At 48.1% G+C, this 19,741-nt stretch overlaps 2 protein-coding genes across 4 annotated transcripts in view; one reads left to right on the forward strand and one right to left on the reverse strand.

Moving 5' to 3' along the window:
* The window catches only part of PGM3 (phosphoglucomutase 3), a 37,011-nt gene extending 33,150 nt beyond the window's left edge, over positions 1-3,861 (reverse strand). The window contains exon 1 of the mRNA XM_068281556.1: positions 3,758-3,861. The gene's annotated coding sequence lies outside the window, so the exon portion shown is untranslated. The remainder of the gene's footprint in view (positions 1-3,757) is intronic.
* RWDD2A (RWD domain containing 2A) overlaps positions 3,852-19,741 on the forward strand; it is a 45,216-nt gene continuing 29,326 nt past the window's right edge. The window contains exons 1-2 of one of the 3 annotated variants that reach the window (XM_068281551.1): positions 3,852-3,928; positions 13,762-13,819. Coding sequence is in view for 1 of the 3 variants with exons in the window: in XM_068281550.1 (XP_068137651.1) it covers positions 4,025-4,037; positions 13,762-13,819 (71 nt within the window). In the remaining 2 variants the exon portion in view is untranslated. Of the gene's footprint in view, positions 3,929-3,958; positions 4,038-13,761; positions 13,820-19,741 lie in introns of those variants that run through there. The other 2 variants (XM_068281550.1, XM_068281554.1) reach the window with 2 other exon arrangements.

A 19,741-nucleotide genomic window follows, 5' to 3' on the forward strand; every position in this document is an offset into this window, starting at 1 on the left:
TAAGCATTTTAACTGCATCTGCATGGTGCCCATGGGCAGCAGATAGGATGCTGAACTCAGGGCAGCCATCAGGGGGGTACAAGAGGGACAGTAGTATGGGGCCCAAACAGTGGCAGTCCCACTCAAGCCTCTGCTGGCAATTACTCCACAGTGGCATAACAGGAGTTGTGTAGCAGTGGCGTCCCTACCATGGGGCGGCCAGGAGCGCTCCGCTCCGGGTGTCAGCTCCAGGGGGGGTGTCATCAAGGCCTCCCCCGAAGCCTTGATGACACAGGAGGGGAAACAGCGCTGAAGGAGGGGTGGCAGCGTCGGCGGGGAGGGGGGGGAAATACCCCCCCCCCCCCCACATCTCCCTCACCTGGGTCTCCTCCTTCGGCGCTTCCCCTCCACGGGCGCCGGCAATGGACACTGACAGGGTGGCTGATAGCCGCCCTCAGTTTACCCGAGCAGGGCTACGGGAAGATGGCCGCCGACGCCCGCACTGGAGACAAAAATAGACGGCAAGATGGCCGCCGACGCCATCTTGCCGTCTATTTTTGTCTCCAGTGCGGGCTTTGGCGGCCATCTTCCCGTAGCCCTGCACTGATGACGCAGCAGGAGACGGCGCGGGACATTCAAGAGGAGCTGCGGAGAGAGAGGCTGCCTGGGATTCGGAAGAGAGGTTTCATCTGCAGGTAAGTGAATGTTTTTTTTTCTTTTACAGGTTCCCCCGGCCCGGCCACCCACCGCTGCTGCCCACCTACCCACCACTGCTGCCCACCTACCCACCAGGCTACCCAGCAGGCTACTGACCGCTGCTGCCCACCTACCCACCGCTGCTGCCCATCTACCCACCACTGCTGCCCACCTACCCACCACTGCTGCCCAGCAGGCTACCCACCACTGCTGCCCACCTACCCACCGCTGCTGCCCACCTACCCACCACTGCTACCCAGCAGGCTGCCCACCTACCCACCAGGCTACCCACCACTGCTGCCCACCTACGCACCACTGCTGCCCACCTATGCACCACTGCTGCCCACCTACCCACCACTGCTGCCCACCTACCCACCACTGCTGCCCAGCAGGCTGCCCACCTACCCACCAGGCTACCCAGCAGGCTGCCCACCTACCCACCACTGCTGCCCACCTACCCACCACTGCTACCCAGAAGGCTGCCCACCTACCCACCAGGCTACCCAGCAGGCTGGCCACCTACCCACCACTGCTGCCCCCTACCCACCAGGCTACTCACCTACCCACCATGCTATCCACCTACCCACCACTGCTGCCCACCTACCCACCAGGCTGCCCACCTACCCACCAGGCTACCCAGCAGGCTGCCCACCTACCCACCAGGCTACCCAGCAGGCTGCCCACCTACCCACCACTGCTGCCCCCCTACCCACCACTGCTACCCAGCAGGCTGCCCACCTACCCACTAGGCAATCAGGCTGCTCACACTTCACCACCTACCCACCAGGCTATCAGCTTGCCAACACTCAAATCTGCTACCGATATTGTGTATTTTGTGGTCAGATCTGCTACCGACATTGTGTATTTTGTGGTCAGATTAACTGCCGACATTGTGTATTTTGTGGTCAGTTTAACTACCGTCATTGTGTATTTTGTGGTCAGTTTAACTACCGTCATTGTGTATTTTGTGGTCAGTTTAACTACCGATATTGTGTATTTTGTGGTGAAATCTGGTGCTGACATTGGGCTCTATTCACAAAACCATGTGCGGTAACTCTTTTTTGGGTGAAAAATTACCTCCAGTGATAATTCACTAAAAATAGTGAAAAAAGTGAGTATTCACTAAAAATGTACCAAGTGTGATAAATGTTTGATAAAAGTGCGGTAAAACAGGTGATAAAACAGGTGATAAACAGGTGATAAAACAGGTGATAAAACTGTCAGTAATATGTACGGAAATAAAGCTTTTTGACCACTGTAGGGCAGCCCATACACTTGCCACCCATTACACAGAGACGACCCAGGAAAGGCTGTCACGTTTAAAGTGGGTCCTCAACTCTTGCACAGGACAGAATGAAAACATATAGAAATGCACCCTGTATGTATATAATTTAGCCTGTCTAATTCCCCCTCATCTGTGAATAATCACAACTGTAATTTGAGCTCTCAGCTGTGCCGGCTGGCTGCCTCAGCAGAGCAGCTAATGTGTAAACACAGGATGTTAACCCAATGTCTGCTTCCATGAAAGCAGGAAGTACATACACTGGAAATTGTTTGCTGGATTTGTATCAGCTGTAACAAAGAAATGTTTTACTTTAAAGGTAATTATGCTGTTGCTTATCTTTTAGAACAGAGAAGAATTTCCTCCTCGGCATCTATTAAATCATCTAAAAGACTGTACTAGGTCTGAAAGTGCGCCTTGAGATTAGACACACTCGTCTTTTCTGCCTTCTATGTAAAACTGACATAAACTCGAGCAAAAAAAAGCTCAAAAGGCTCCATCCTGAAGGCCAAAAACAGAGAAGGGATAATTATCACCTACCATTTGTAGGTGATAAAAACATCCTTAATTAACACCAACTTTTCAATTGAGAATCTCAAATTGGAGATAAATCTGAGGTAATTAGCACACTTTTACCTCACTTTTACCGCATGAGGTAAAACATTTTTGTGAATTTGAAAATGGAGATATTTTGGTCGGTGTTTATCACTACCTAATTTAACTCATGCGGTAACTCATTGAGAATAGAGCCCATTGTGTATGTTCTGGTCAAATGTGCCGCAAGATTGAATGATTTTTTTCTGGTCAAATCTGCCGACATGATTGAATGCATTTTCTTGTGAAATCTGCTCACATAACGTGTAATGTCTGGTGAAATGTTCTCGCATTACGTGTATTTTATGTTGAAAGCTTCTGACATTTTGTGTATTTTCTGGAGAAAAGCTGCGCAATGATGTGAATTTTCTGGAGAAAGGTTGACTAAAACTTGGGTGCACTTTTAAATTAGCTCCGCCCCATTTGGTCATAGCCACGCCCATTTTTTGCCGCGGCAGGTGGTGTACCGTGGGTGGGGGGGTGCCTTTCAATACCTAGCACCGGGTGTCAAATGCCCTAGGTACGCCACTGTTGTGTAGCCATCTCCCTCTTCCCTGCTGAGTGATTGGTGAACACACATTAATGCGGGTGGGAGGGAGTTATGGGTGACAGGTAAGTAGCATTGTCTCTACCCACATACCGTGGCTCTGCCCCCACACAATCTTCCTATTGGACTGTTATTTGGCGGGGGGGGGGGCACCTTCAGGTTTGCCAGGTAGGGGGCCCAGAAAATTCTGATGGCGGCCCTGGCTGAACTACAAGATCACTGTTCAGCCTCCCCTCTAAAAGAAGCCTAAAGGGCTGCACAAAATGTTGGTGCTACATAAATCAGAACACAATAAGCGTCATGATCCCCTAGCTGTACTGCAGATTTAGCAAGTGTCTTTGAAAATCATTGAAAAGTTGGCAAAAGAACTCCTTTTGCAGGTTAATTTCAACTGAATGTGACCATTTTCTATACACCTCCTTAGAATGACTTTAACAAAACGTCATTTCATTCAAAGCACATTTCAGATAGTAGCCCACATGAGTGCAGCCTGCAGACACAGTATATAAGGCATCATGTAACAGCAACACTACTATGAATGAGGGAATGCACATCTGAGTGCTGAGTCCTCTTGCTATGAATGAGGGACTGCACGTCGGTTCTGCTCCCTCTCCTGCAGAGACCCTCCTAACAGCAGAGACACACAAGCTCGCCTTTACCTGCAATTACCCCGATGCTCCAGCCAGGAAGCTGACGCCGTGCCCGTGACGTGTCAGCCTCAGCTGATCGACACTTCCTGGTTCCGCCCTCCTGTATGCGGACATGTCGGAAGAGGCGGATACCTCTGCAGCCAATCAGAGCACCGCTGGAGGAAAGCGCTGTGCGTGGAAGTAAGTTGTTTTGCTTGTTTTGTGCATTCCGGTGTCTGCATGTTTGTCCTCAGACTGTCTCTCTCCAACCTGTAATGTTGCTCGCTGTCACCACTGATGGGTGTTTATAGTAAGAACATTTCCATCTTGTACAAGGGAGTTCACGTGTCTCTTGCAAGGCAATACATTCGTCTTACTCTAACTCATAGTTCCCAACTATTCCTTTTCTGGAAGGACAGACCCTCTTTGGGAACCAAATCACCCTGTCCCTGTTCCTCCATTGTGTTCATTTTATGGCACTGATGCATAGATATAAACATATATTTTTTGACCGAAAAATGTGTATTAAAGAGACTCTGTAACAACAAAAACCTCCCCTGGGGGGTACTCACCTCGGGTGGGGGAAGCCTCCGGATCCTAATGAGGCTTCCCACGCCGTCCTCTGTCCCACGGGGGTCTCGCCGCAGCCCTCCGAACAGCCGGCGACTGTGCCGACTGTCAGTTCAATATTTACCTTTGCTGGCTCCAGCGGGGGCGCTGTGGCGACTTTCGGCACGGAAATAGACGGAAATACCCGATCTCCGTCGGGTCCGCTCTACTGCGCAGGCGCCGGAAACTTGCGCCTGCGCAGTAGAGCAGACCCGACGGCGATCGGGTATTTCCGCCTACTTCGGCGCCAAGAGGCATCAGAGCGCCTGCGCAGGAGCCAGGAAGGTAAATATTGCGTCACCGCTGCACGGAGGGCTACAGCGAGACCCCCGAGGGACGCAGGACGGCGTGGGAAGCCTCATTAGGATCCTGAGGCTTCCCCCACCCGAGGTGAGTACCCCCCAGGGGCCGTTTTGTCGTTACAGTTCCTCTTTAAAGTGAATTTGAGGAAATCCTAGCCCAGAGGCTTCGCATGTCAACCTTAGAACCATCATTCCTGCACAGGGTGCCTCAGAATGCATCTGAAAACAACTTGTGGGCATTGTGGGATATGTTCTCTTGGCCATGCTCATCTTCATGTACAGGTGTATGAGCTAGTGTAGTAGAACTAAGCCATGCGCAGACAAGCGGCTTTGTGCTATTGCTCAGAGCACTGCGGTTTCGCATGCACTATTTGGCTGGGTCCACACTAGACCCGGTTGCAGGACGGACACTGCAGTCCGGATCAGGGGAAGTACCCACCGTACTGCAAACTGATGAAAGTGCATCCGTTTTGCATCCGTTTTGTATCAGTTTCCGTTCAGGTTTTTCCCTGACAGAAAACGTCTCTATCATTAGGAAGGAGTGGGAGGATTTTTTGGGCCAATCATAAAGCTCAGGCTATCCGTTTTCACATCCGTTTTTTGCCTGTGGAGCTGGAGATGCGTTTTCTCATTGCTTTCACTACCCCTGCGTGTATCCATGGTCCTGATCCGTTGCGTGAAAATGCAGCAGGTCCGGACCTTCCGTTCAGGTTTTGAAAACGGATCCCCGCAAACGCAGACGGATCCGTTTTTTACTTGGGTGAGGCTGGCTGCTCAGTGTTCTCCCCAGAATTTTTTTCCAGCCGGGTGGCATGAAATAGTAGCCGGGTGGCAGGAAAAAGTAGGCGGGTGGGTCGAGATGAAAATGCAGGGCAACTCTGCTTACAACATAGGAGGAGGGGAGGAGGTGAGCCGATGACAGCCGGGTGGTCACCAAATCTAGCCGGGTGGAGCACCCGGCTAAAAGAGCCTGGGGAGAACACTGCTGCTATTTTAAACATTAGTATCCGCGACTCCGTTTTTCATCAGGTTTGAAAAACGCAGCCACGGATACGTTTCCGGACCTAGTGTGGACCAGCTCGTGGGAAGGCTTAGAGGAAGAGGGTCCCAGCCAGCACTGGTGTTGTAAAGCGAACATGGGAATATCTACTTTTGGCAAGTCTCCCTTACACTGCTACTGCCAATAGAGCGCGCCCTAGTGGCTGCTGCTCTGCTCTGGCGCTTTGAGTCCGCAAGGAGAAAAGCGCAATATAAATGTTATTTGTCTTGTCTTGTCTTGTACTTTTGACTTTTTTTTTTTTTTATCCTGGCAAATTTTTTAATTGCAGTACAAATTACAGAGCCTGTCTGAAGGATGGGGGTATTAGTTATTTTAAGGAGAAAACACAGCTCGCAACACCACCATGTGAAAATGGGAGCTGGACCAGGTGTAGCTAGACCAAATGTTATTCTACGTGTCCTCTCCTGTCCAGACATATGTGAGCTGCACTACACTGTGGACAGCCACTACGGACGTGTGTAGAGCACATGCAAAGCATTGATGCATTGTATGTGTCTGCTGCATTATAATGCCATGCACAGTAAGCAGTGTGAAAAGTTGCTTGCAGTGCAATACCCCACTGCTCACCTAATGTGCTCTACACGGTCAGGCCTTTTTGACGTGTTTGGACTGGACACCATTAATACTTTCAATGGAGTGGGGAATCCATCTATGTCCCCCAAAAGGGCACTATGGTGTCTATCTGTACTCTGGCAGTACAATGGCGTTGTAACATGCAATGCTACAGGAGTTTGATTGATCCTGAGCTTCAGGTAAACTGTCAAATGCACAGCAAGTGCATGAGGTTTAAAATCATGTAGTACAGCGTGATCAGATCAGTCAGGCAGTGCAGCTCCAATACTGTGGGCTAGTGGAGAAATGTAAAGGAAGGATAAAAGGTGCACGCTATTGTGCATATATAAAACAAGTCTTTCCCTCCTCGGTTTCCATGTTTTCTTCCATCAAGCAGTGGCTATCAGCCTGGGTGTCAGCACACTTGCACAGCTCATAAAAATCACAAAACATGCGCTAATGGAAACAACATGCAACAATGCGGTGCGCTGATCACAACTGCCAGTATTAGTGCAAGATATCTAAAATAAATGAAAATGACCGCGCTCAAAGTTCACAATCTGAAAGGAATATACAGATTCAATGTCACCATCCACATAAATCCTTTGTCTCCACTTAAGGATCAGAAAGTTGGGATCATGGACACTCCAGGATATCGCATAAGTCCTCCAGTATGAGCCATCACATTAAACATGTAAAAAAAAAGAAGACATTGAGGGAATCATAGCACGATCAGCTAAAAGATCATTCCCCTCCACCTCTGGTGACACCTCCACCGTGCTCTACTCTGTGCAGGAACACACTCCCCCAATGTGCCCACACTCACCCAATTGGCCTCCAATATCTCCAGAGGTAGGATTCAATCACTTGTGGGGGCGCGCATAGACTCACACTAATCCGTCAGTCACTAAAACTAAAACAGCCTCATATAGCGTAAAACCATTTATTAGACAGATAAAAATAATGGATTTGCACTCACAAACATCGGAGGTATAGCGCTTTGTACAAGTGTATAGGCAAATCCCGGGTGTCGCTTCCACACACGCTGCCTAGAATCCTCTGCGCTCTCTGAGCCGCATCCACTGCCGGTCGCGTGGGACGTAGCTCCGCCCAACGCGTTTCGTCAATGATGACTCATCAGGGGCGGAGTAGAGCATGGTGGAGGTGTCACCAGAGGTGGAGGGGAATGATCTTTTAGCTGATCGCGCTATGATTCCCTCAATGTCTTCTTTTTTTTTTTTTACTTGTTTAATGTGATGGCTCATACTGGAGGACTTATGCGATATCCTGGAGTGTCCATGATCCCGACTTTCTGATCCTTAAGTGGAGACAAAGGATTTATGTGGATGGTGACATTGAATTTGTATATTCCTTTCAGATTGACACTTGCACAGCTGTTCTCCTGTCCTATACCTTTAGTACTCCACAATGGCACCCAAGCTGCTGGCCACGGCTTGACGGAGGAAAACGTGGGAACCTGAGGAGTGAAAATCTTGATTTTACATATGCCCGATCATTGTCGGACTGGGAAGTGGAAAAACTAAGGAAATCTGCCTTCTGTCCAAGCAGCAGTAACCCTGAGTTATCACTCCCAATAGAAACCTGCAGCAAGTCTTCACTGTGAGCAGCAACACATGATTACTGCATAATAATGCATGACAGCACTTTATCCTTCCTGTAGATGTCAAATTCAGAGCTGGTGCACACCTAGAGTGCTTATGAGCGATTTTTAAAACGCTTGCACTTTGAAAAGTGCTTGGCTAATGTATTTGAATGGGATGGATCATACCACAGCAATGTGATTTTTTTTTTTTTTTTTTTTTTTTTTCCCATGTGCAAATGCAAACTGCAGCATTTCTGAGGCGATTCAGCCTCAATGTTAAGTATAGGAAAGTGGAAAATCACTCTAAAAAATGCTTGAACAGAGTGATTTTCCAGACTTTTTTTTTTTCAGAAAAGCTGTTCACTTCCAGCTCAGACTGTACAAAAAATAAAAAATCTCTATACCAAAATGCTCCTAAAATCACTAGGCATAACTAGAAAATCGCTTGTCTGAAAAATAGCATAAAAAACGCTAGCGTTTGCAATTACGCTAACTCTTTTAGGTGTGCAACAGCCCTCACAGTATTGTTTAATGCAAAAATATGTCCATTTAAATTGACTTTAATATATATATATATTTTTTAATTAAAAAAAGAAAAACTCCTTTTAGCTTTATGGACAAAAGTAGTACAAATGGATGCTCCATATTAGGCCCTGTTCACACTTGCGTTTTGGCACGTAAACGGACCGGATCCTGATCGGATCCTGACCTGATCCTGATCAGAACCGTACGGTTCCGATCCGGATCCGGTCCGTTTGTATCAGGCATGCATCAGGCTGCCATCCGGATCCGTGGGCAAAAAATAGTTAAATTTAAATAAAAAAATGTTGGGGTCAGCAGAAGATGCACCTGTAGAATCAGGTTCCTCCGCTGCAGGCCTCACCTCCACCTCCGACATTCTGCCAAACAGCTCCAGCACGTCTGTCACTGCTGCTCCACTCCAGACATGCTTGGCCCATGTGTCCCCATCCGAAATGACCGCTTGGATACGCCTAGGAAGTGGGGTAGAACTTCAGGTTTTTGTAGGCAGTGTGTTCTGTGCCTTCCGTTCCCCATTGGTTTCTGTGTTCCGGATGGTGCTGTCAGGCTCAGGTCCGGCTCCGGTCCGGGTGCGTGGGCCGGAGATCCGGACCCAAAAAATAGCGCATGTTGGAAAAGAGTCCGGATCCGGTCCGGCTCCGTACTGTACGGAACGGACACGTGTGAACGTCCGCATAGACTTTACATTGCTATGCGGAACGTACGTTCCGTTTGTACAGTATGCGGTCCGGATCAGATCTGGAAAATCCGGATAGCGAACGCTAATGTGAACCGGGCCTTAAAGAGTACTTGTAGGACAGTGGTGTCCAAAGTCTGGCCCCCGAGCTGTCCATGCCGTTTAAAGCGATCCCGAGCTGAAGCACGGATCAAAATAAAATAGTAACCTGAAGAGCGGGAAGCCTCAGGACCCTATTGAGGCTTCCCTCTGTAGTCTGACTTTCCCTGTTCAGTGTTCTCCCCAGAAATTTTTTCCAGCCGGGTGGTATGAAAAAGTAGCCGGGTGGGGAATGTTATGCTGGGTGGCATTAGGTGGGAAATTGCATGTGCATTACCCCTCCCCCCCCCCCAGATATCCCCACTTACACCACCAATATATATAGGAAACATGGGGGGGAATATTGTTGGTTTCACTTTCAAAACTGCAGATTGAACCTGGCTGCAGTTTCTAATGTGACACTGTCAGTCATACAAGATATTGCTGGCTGTGGCTGTAAAGGGGCCAGGGTGTCTCACTAATCACCCTGTGTCTCTGTCTGCAGTTGCCCTGGGTGGTGGCCATCTGCACACAGGCTCACTCTCCTCTCCCCCCAAGCTGCAGCTCTTTTACACCAGTGACACTTCTGGCGTTAATCAGGGCTGGGAAAAGCAGCGGCAGGACAGGATAATCATGGGGTAAAGGGGTCAAGTATCGTTAAGTTCTGACTGGCAGAAGTTGAGTTAGAAGCTCCCCTCCTCCATTAGACACCAGCGAGACTCACAACACACACAAACACGCTGCGGCTGGACCAGTATAGAGAGAGGACAGCGTCTGGCAAAACATTCCACAAAGATCAGAGCTGTGTGCTCTCTCATTTGAGCTGCGAGTACAGTGAGCAGGGGGGCAGCGTCTGGCTGAACATTCAGAGCCGTGCTTCCTCTCTTCAGTGCTCATAGGAGCTGTGTGACGTTTCCTGCATTCCCCCGCCCCTCCACACAACTGCCGGGAGCTGAGGAGGAGGGCGGAGATAGCGTCTCTGAGTGACAGCGGCTGGCTGCACTGATACGGCCGACGCTGATCACTAAGAAATGCAAAGAGCAGGGCTAATTTACCCGGGCGCTCAGAGGAGATCAGCCGGGCGGCGCGCCCTGGTAAATGGCTCTGGGGAGAACACTGCTGTTGCTGAGCTCTCGACATCGGGGCCGCACAGCTCCGCTTCCAGCAGTGCGTCCGTATGAACCTGCATGTGTAGTAGCATGGAGCAGGCGGCTCTGGCTTACTAGGCAGGAGGTCTCACACGGCTACTTCTCCACACTGCAGAAAGAGGAGCTGCGTGGCCCCGATAAGATTAGCAACAATGTCTTATCGCTAATCATCGGGGGGGGGGGGGGGGCTACGCTCAGTTAGTGGGGGCATCAGAGCACCGAGGAAAGCCTCAATAGGATCCTGAAGCTTTCCTCTAAGTATCTCATTTTGTACCCGAGCTTCGGCTCTGGTACACTAAGTGCTTGTGGCCTGCTGGCCATTTCTGCTCTGAGTTCCCCGTTACCTTCCTATATGTAGCTCCATAGTAATTAGGTGTTTCTTATGTTAGCTGCATGCTTGTTTAAGGTGTGTGGTCCAGATACTGCTGCAGCCAAAGAGATCAGTAGGACTGCCAGGCTACTGGTATTGTTTAAAGCAGGGGTCCCCAACCTTTTCGGACCCGAGGACCGCTTTGATGCAAGACATTTTCTCCAAGGCCCGGCATACCGGGATGGAGAGAAATCGAGCACGCTGCTCAACGTCCCTCCGCGCCCCCTCCATAGCAACACAGCGCATAATCAGCTACTCAACTGAGACGTGTGTGCAGCCCGGCCCAGAGAAGTCGCCCAAGGGGATCAAATCCTGATCCCAGACGGGTGACATCAGTTGCTAGTGTGTATACAGATGAAAATGTATTCAAGAGCATAAATCAGAAAGATTTTATACTTACCTGGGGCTTCCTCCAGCCCCATACATAGGTGCGTATGCACAGAAGAGCCCAACTTGCAACCGAGCCAGATTACCGGGGTTGACTGTGGCTGAACAGAGCCACACGGGAGGACAGCAAGGGAGGCAGTGGTGCTTATGGGGCTGGAGGAAGCCCCAGGTAAGTATAAAATCTCTGATTCTAAAATATATGGTGCTCAAGTCAAGGCTGCAAGCAATGTGCTTCTGTTATTGTAGAAATGGGAGCACTGAACTAACTGGAGGAGACAGTACATAAACAGGTCAGTGGCAGTACAGGGGGGTGGGGAGACACAGACCCCAGCTTATAGAATGGGATAAGCAGCACTGCTAACCAAATCCTGCTGCCAGCTGGGGGGAGACACAGGAATAGGTGAGGGGGTTTGTCAGTGAGAGCTCTGCACTTTACCTACAGTTCAGAAGCAACCAGAGCAGATGGTTGCATGCTGAGTGATAGGCTGTCACTGAGGCAGCGTGTGCTGTGTGCTGTATGTCTGCTCTGTGTGCTTCTGAACCGTAGGTGAAAAAGTGCAGAGCTAAACAAATCCCTTCTCCTACTGCCTGTGTCTCCTCCCAGCTCAAGCATTGCAGCTCGTCTCCCCATTTATTCCAATCTTGGAAAGCAAGCTAAAATTACCTCGCTACTGCAGGGTCAGGACTGAGGGAATAACGGTAGCTGACTCTTCACTGTGCCGGGCTCCTCCTGGACTAGGCTGCCTCACTCTTCCAGGCTGCTTGAACTAGCCGGGTTTTGTGTGGGCATGCTTCATTGGCTGCCTCTCTCCCTTTCTTTGTGCCAGAGCCTCACTGATTGGCTTGTGGTAGGAAGGGAGGGTGGGACAGAGGAAGTGATTTGTATTGGCTGAGCCACCCGGGGACCAGCCTCTGTCTACTGGCTGAAGGCTTCCGGGTACGATCGATACATTTTATTGTAAGCTACAGCCGCAGCTGCCAGTGAACCGCGGCTGCACTACAGTGAGGCAGGGGACCGCGGCCCAACACAACGTGTCCTGCGGCCCGGTATTGGGCCGCGGCCCGGTGGTTGGGGACCCCTGCTTTAAAGTACAACTGGTGGCTGCCATATTTATTTCCTGGTAACAATACCAGTTGCCTGGCAGCAATGCTGATCTATTTGACTGCAGTAGTGTCTGAGTAACATCAGAAACAAGCATGCAGCTAATCTTCTCAGATTTGACAATAATGTCAGACACACCTGATCTGCTCCATGCTTGTTCGGGGGCTATGGCTAAAATAATTAGAGGCAGATGGTCAGCAGGCCAGCCAGGTAACTGGTATTGCTAAACCTCCCTGGCGGTTTGATTATTTTGGTATTTTAGGGTCTTTTCAGCACATTTTAGGCGGCCCTGCACAGGCACAGGGATTGCCAACCTGGCTGAGCAGGAAGAGGGTGCTAGAGGGCAATTAGGAGTATCGGAGGGGCAGAATGGAGAATGGGGGGAGCGATGAGCATCAGGACAGCTCACCATACATGCCTGCTCCACCCCCTCCCCCCGTTTCTCATATTAATTTGAGGTCTGGTATCCTTTAAGAACCAAATAGCTTTATTTTAATATAAATGCTGCATATATTTTTATATTTGTAAGAATGTTCTAATTGGTTCATAAATGTAACCATAAAATCAGACATCCATATAGAGGATTGTGGATGCGTACCGTGTTTCCCTGAAAATAAGACACTGTCTTATATTAATTTTTCTAAAATATTTAAAATTATGTGCTAGGGCTTATTTTCGGGGAGGTGTTATATTTGTGGGGGTAGCCAGATCCCCCTTTAGTATATAGCCAGATCCACCTTCTCCCACGTATATAGCCAGATCCCTGAGTATATAGCCAGATCCCAAAGCTAGTATAAGTAGCAGATAACATTCCACCCACCCCTCGCCACCACGCAGCAGCTGCTGCAACGGATTTACCCTCCCCTGCTTCTGCTCCTCTCCTCCAGGAATTCGGATCCCCCTGCGGGCTGCGGCTAGCGCTGTGCATAATTCAGCCTGGGCTCTGAGCTGCAGAGCCTCACCAATCAGCGGTGGAGGCAGCTAAAGTTGTACAGTAACAGCACTACCCTCTACTGGAAGTAAACAGATCACTTCCTGTACACAGGCTCTGTTACTGTTCAAGTTTAGCTGCCTTCATTGCTGGTGTAAGATCGGAATTATGCACAGCGTTAGCCACAGCCCGCAGGGGGATCTGACTTTCTGGAAGAGAGGGGAAGAAGCAGGGGAGGTAAATTGGCTTCAGGAGCGGGGAGAGGGGGGGGGGGATTTAGAGAGCGCAGTTAGGTCTTACTTTCGGGAGTCGTCTTATATTTCAAGCATGCTTGAAATATAAGATGGGTCATAATTAGGGAAAGATGGTAATTATGGATTTATGGTCACATCCTACAGCTATATTCGTATGAACTATATACTGTAACTGATAAGTTCACCTATCAATTATAATGCATAATATTTATTCATTTTCTGATGCAACACTGCCACCACTGAAGACCTTTAATTGTATGCACAATATACCAATATCAGTAACATTGCACCGGACACCAGCCTTCATATATGGTTGCATTGATATATTGATATTATTGCAAAATTATAAATGATTATAATTTGATTAATTTTAAGAATAAGCTACATGTGGAGCCCTTAGCATTTCTTAATTATTTTTCTAGGCACATTATTTTACTCAAGAAGTGGATGTTGTTGCCCACAAAGCACATTAAAATTTAGGTAAGCAATCCCTTACCTTATTATTAAACTGTTTTTACATATTTTTTTTTTGGGGGGGGGGGGGGGGGGGGGCAGAAAACTCCTTGTATCCATTCAGGGACATCTGTATGGCTAATGTTATGGAAAAAACCCTCCCACAGTGTAATGTCATGACCCTGACAGTTTCTTGTCTGTGAACCTCATTTCATTCTGGGATATAATGTCTGTTTCCTATTGCCAAGCAAGCAATATCTCCTTCTGTGCATACAACTCTCAGTAAATGCAGAGATCAACTGACAGGGCTGAACATGTGGCCACATGGTGATAAGTTACAGACAGTACATTGGGGTGAGGAAAGATTTTACAATGTGCAAACACTGACTACATAATTTTATAAGTGAATGTTGTAAATTACAGTATAGGCAATTTTTTTCCCCCACTACGGTTCTACTTTAAAGTGGTATGAAACTCAGCATCTCTTCTCTGATTAATTACAGTATAAAACCTACTAGGAGAAAAAAATTGGGAGCACAACAACATTCAAACAGTAATTCTCGGTAGGCACCATTCAATTTCCCATCAGATCGACGGGTGGAAATGATAATTTCTGACATGTCTAATCTGTTCCTAACCAACAACTGGATCGATTTTCAGATTACTACTGCACAAAATCAATTTTATTATCACTCAGGAGCAGATCAGACCTATTGGAATTCATCAGTTCGACTCGTTAACCTGACAGGAAATTGAATGGTGTGTACCTAGCATTAAAGGGGAACTGAAGAGAGAGGTATATGGAGGCTGTCATGTTTATTTCCTTTTAAGCAATACCAGTTGCCTGGCATCCCTGCTGATCCTCTTCCTCTAATACTATTAGCCATGAAAAAGCATGCAGCAGATCAGGTGTTTCAGACTTTAAAAGTCAGGTCTGACAAGACTAGCTGCATGCTTGTTTCTGGTTTTATTCAGATACTACTGCAGAAAAATAGACCAGCAGGGCTGCCAGGCAACTGGTATTGATTAAAAGCAAATAAACATAACAGCCTCCATATACCTCTCTTCAGTTCCCCTTTAGAGGGAAGGTTCAGGGAGGGATAAAAAATAAAATAAAAATCCATATCCAATTACCTGGGGCTTCCTCCAGCCCGTGGAAGGCAGGAGGTGCCCTCGGCACCACTCCGGAGGCTCCCGGTGGCCGACCCGACCTGGCCAGGCCAGCTGCCAGGTCGGGTTCTTCTGCGCTCCAACGACGGGCTCTTCTGCGTTCCACGCGGGCGCGCTGACGTCATCGGACGTCCTCCGGGCTGTACTGCGCAGGCGCAGAACTACTGCGCCTGCGCAATACAGCCTGGAGGACGTCCGATGACGTCAGCGCGCCCCCGTGAGGCGCAGATTGGAGCGCAGAAGATCCCAACCTGGCAGCCGGGCATGGCCAGGTCGGGTCAGCCACCGGAGACGACCGGGAGCCTCCGGAGCGGCGGCGAGGGCACCTCCTGCCTTCCACGGGCTGGAGGAAACCCCAGGTAAGTGGATATGGATTTTTTTTTATCCCTCCCTGAATCTTCCCTTTAAAGTGAACCAGAGATGAAGCACCCTCATGTATTTTACCATATATATCAGTGGGAACATTAGAGAAAATGCCTACCCTGCTCTCTGCTTCATTTTTAACTATTCAGCTTGCTTCTTATCAGCCCTGATAAAATCCCCGACTGAGCACTCAGTCTGGCTTTGCTCAGGAATTATTATAGCGGAGTCTGTATTCTCTGTCTTTTCAAGCCCAAGCCTGCCCCCTTGTGGCTGTGCTTTAATGACTCAGTTATAATGATTCCTGAGCAAAGCCAGACTGAATGCTCAGTTGGGGATTTTATCAGGGCTGATAAGAAGCAAGCTGAACAGTTAAAAATGAAACAGAGCAGGGTAGGTGTTTTCTCTAATGTTCCCACTGATATATATGGTAAAATACATGAGGGTGCTTCGTCTCTGGTTCACTTTAACCACTTGTCGACCGCCCACAGCCGATGGGCGGCAGTGGCGGCGGCGGGCGTGGTTATGCGCTGATCGCGTGACGCGATCAGGCGCCGGCAACAGGCTCCGCCGCCCTTGTGCAGTAACCCGCCGGGCGTTCGGAAGCACCGGCGGGTTACTAGCATCCAGATTGCCGCCATAGCAGCGTATAATACGCTTTGTAATGTATACAAAGCGTATTATACAGGCTGCCTCCTGCCCTGGTGGCCCCAGTGATCGAGGGACCACCAGGGCAGGCTGCAGCCACGCAGGTAAGCACCCAAGCACATTGCTCCCCCCCCCCTTCCCTCTGATCGCCCACAGCACCCCTCAGACCTGCCCACCCCTCAGACCCCTGTTTGCACCCAATCACCCCCCTAATCACCCATCAATCACTCCCTGTCACTATCTGTCAGCACTATTTTTTTAACTAGTCCCTAAACTACCCCCTGGCCCCCTGGGGGCTCCTGATCACCCCCCCCCCCCCCCCTTGCACTCTCAGATCCTCCATTGACCCCCCCCCCCCCACCCCGTGTACTGTATACATCTATCCTCCCCTGTAATCACCTGTCATTCACCCGTCAATCACCCATCAATCACCACCTGTCACTGCCACCTATCAGGTCAGACCCTAACCTGCCTCTTACGGGCATCTGATCACCCTCCCACACCATCAGATCGCCCGCAGACCTACCCTCAGATCACCTCCAAAGTGCATTGTTTACAACTCTTCTGCTATCTAATCACCCACTGATCACCCATCAATCACCCCCTGTCACTGCTACCAAACAGATCAGACCCCTATCTGCCCTCAGGGCACCCAATCACCCGCCCACACCCTCAGAACGACCTCAGATTCTATTTTCCCCTCTAACCACCTCCTGAGACACCCATCAATCACCTCCTGTCACCCCCCTAGCGCTCCTATCCATCAGATCAGGCCCAATACAACCTGTCATCTAAGAGGCCACCCTGCTTATGACCGGTTCCACAAAATTCGCCCCTCATAGACCACCTGTCATCAAAATTTGCGGATGCTTATACCCCTGAACAGTCATTTTGAGACATTTGGTTTCCAGACTACTCACGGTTTTGGGCCCCTAAAATGCCAGGGCAGTATAGGAACCCATTTTAGAAAAAAGACACCCCAAGGTATTCCGTTAGGTGTATGACGAGTTCATAGAAGTTTTTATTTTTTGTCAAAAGTTAGCGGAAATTGATTTTTATTATTTTTTTCACAAAGTGTCATTTTTCACTAACTTGTGACAAAAAATAAAATCTTCTATTAACTCACATACACCTAACGGAATACCTTGGGGTGTCTTCTTTCTAAAATGGGGTCATTTGTGGGGTTCCTATACTGCCCTGGCATTTTAGGGGCCCTAAACCGCGAGGAGTAGTCTAGAAAACAAATGCCTCAAAATGACCTGTGAAATCCTAAAGATACTCATTGGACTTTGGGCCCCTTAGCGCAGTTAGGGTGCAAAAAAGTGTCACACATGTGGTATCGCCGTACTCAGGAGAAGTAGTATAATGTGTTTTGCGGTGTATTTTTACACATACCCATGCTGGGTGGGAGAAATCTCTCTGTAAATGGACAATTGTGTGTAAAAAAAAAATAAAAAAAAAAAATTGTCATTTACAGAGATATTTCTCCCACCCAGCATGGGTATGTGTAAAAATACACACCAAAACACATTATACTACTTCTCCTGAGTACGGCAATACCACATGTGTGGCACTTTTTTGCAGCCTAACTGCGTTAAGGGGACCAAAGTCCAATGAGCACCTTTAGGCTTTACAGGGGTGCTTACAATTAGGCACCCCCCAAAATGCCAGAACAGTAAACGCACCCCCACAAATGACCCCATTTTGGAAAGTAGACACTTCAAGGTATTCATAGAGGAGCATAGTGAGTCCGTGGCAGATTTTTTTTTTTTGTCGCAAGTTAGCAGAAATGGAAACTTTTTTTTTTTTTTTGTCACAAAGTGTCATTTTCCGCTAACTTGTGACAAAAAATAAAATCTTCTATGAACTCACCATGCATCTTAGTGAATACTTTGGGATGTCTTCTTTCTAAAATGGGGTCATTTGGGGAGTATTTATACTATCCTGGAATTTTAGCACCTCATGAAACCTGACAGGTGGTCAGAAAAGTCAGAGATGCTTCAAAATGGGAAAATTCACTTTTAGCACCATAGTTTGTAAACGCTATAACTTTTACCCAAACCAATAAATATACACTGAATGGGTTTTTTTTAATCAAAGACATGTAGCACAATAAATCTGGACAAAAATGTATATAGAAATTTTACTTTATTTGAAAAATGTCAGCACAGAAAGTAAAAACAAAATCATTTTTTTTGACAAAATGCATGTCTTTTTTGATGAATACTGTATATACTCGCAAGCAAGCCGACCCGCATATAAGCCGACCCCCCAACTTTTGCCTGAAAAAAAACAGGAAAAAATGATTGACCCTCATATAAGCCGGGGGTAGGAAATGCTGGCCGCATGATCCCCCCCAGTGTGTCCCAGTATAGCTAGTATAGTGCCCAGTATGGGAAGGTAGTGCCTCAGTATAGTTAGTAAAGTGCCCAGGATAGCTAGTATAGTGACCAGGATAGCTAGTATCGTGCCCAGGATAGCTAGTATCATGCCCAGGATGGCTAGTATCGTGCCCAGGATGGCTAGTATCGTGCCCAGGATAGCTAGTATCATGCCCAGGGTAGTGCACCGGATAGCTAGTATCGTGCCCAGGATAGCAAGCAACGTGCCCAGGATAGCTAGTATCATGCCCAGTATAGCTTGTAAAGTGCCCAGGATAGCTAGTATAGTGTCCAGGATAGCTAGTATAGTGTCCAGGATAGCTAGTATCGTGCCCAGGATAGCTAGTATAGTGCCCAGGATAGCTAGTATAGTGCCCAGGATAGCTAGTATCGTGCCCAGGATAGCTAGTATCGTGCCCAGGATAGCTAGTATCGTGCCCAGGATAGCTAGTATCGTGCCCAGGATAGCTAGTATCGTGCCCAGGATAGCTAGTATAGTGCCCAGGATAGCTAGTATCGTGTCTAGGATAGCTAGTATCGTGCCCAGGATAGCTAGTATCGTGCCCAGGATAGCTAGTATCGTGCCCAGGATAGCTAGGGGAGCTGGTGGGAGAGGGCAGGGGGAGCGGGGGGACAGGCACATCACTCGCAAGCAAGCCGACCCCCCCAACTTTTGACCCACTTTTTGTGGGTCCAAAATTCGGCTTGCTTGCGAGTATATACGGTATAATAAAAACAAAAAATCATAGCAGCAATCAAATAGCACCAAAAGAAAGTTGTATTAGTGACAAGAAAAGGCGGTAAAATTCATTTAGATAGTAGGTTGTATGACCGAGCAATAAACCGTGAAAGCTGCAGTGGTCTGAATGGAGAAAAAGGATCTGATCCTTAAGCTCAACACACACCATACAATCTTAGTTGTACAGATTTACCAAATCTATGTAGTATAAGGGCCAAAAGATTTAAAATACCTTGAATGATTGATTGGATAGGCTCTTATACTACATGGAAGTGGTAAGATTGAACAACTAAGATTGTATGGTGTGTGTTAAGCCTTAAAGAGACTCTGAAGCGAGAATAAATCTCGCTTCAGAGCTCATAGTTAGCAGGGGCATGTGTGCCCCTGCTAAACCGCCGCTATTGCGCCGCTAAATGGGGGTCCCTTCCCAAAAAGGAGAGAAATAGTCACAAGATTAATATATTAATATATAAATATAGTAGCTTTGTGAAAAAAATACAATTGCGTCTTTCAGAGAAGATAAACTGTGCTTTGGGAACTTGTACACAGGAAATAACTGGTGCACAAAAGCAAAAATGATTCTGTATGGGTAATAAATAGTAGGGAAATTAGGTTTTTTTTTTATTGAAGGTTATGTTAGTTTTAGCTCAC

This window comes from Hyperolius riggenbachi, chromosome 4 (genome assembly GCF_040937935.1).
Source record: "Hyperolius riggenbachi isolate aHypRig1 chromosome 4, aHypRig1.pri, whole genome shotgun sequence".
Taxonomy (NCBI): domain Eukaryota; kingdom Metazoa; phylum Chordata; class Amphibia; order Anura; family Hyperoliidae; genus Hyperolius; species Hyperolius riggenbachi.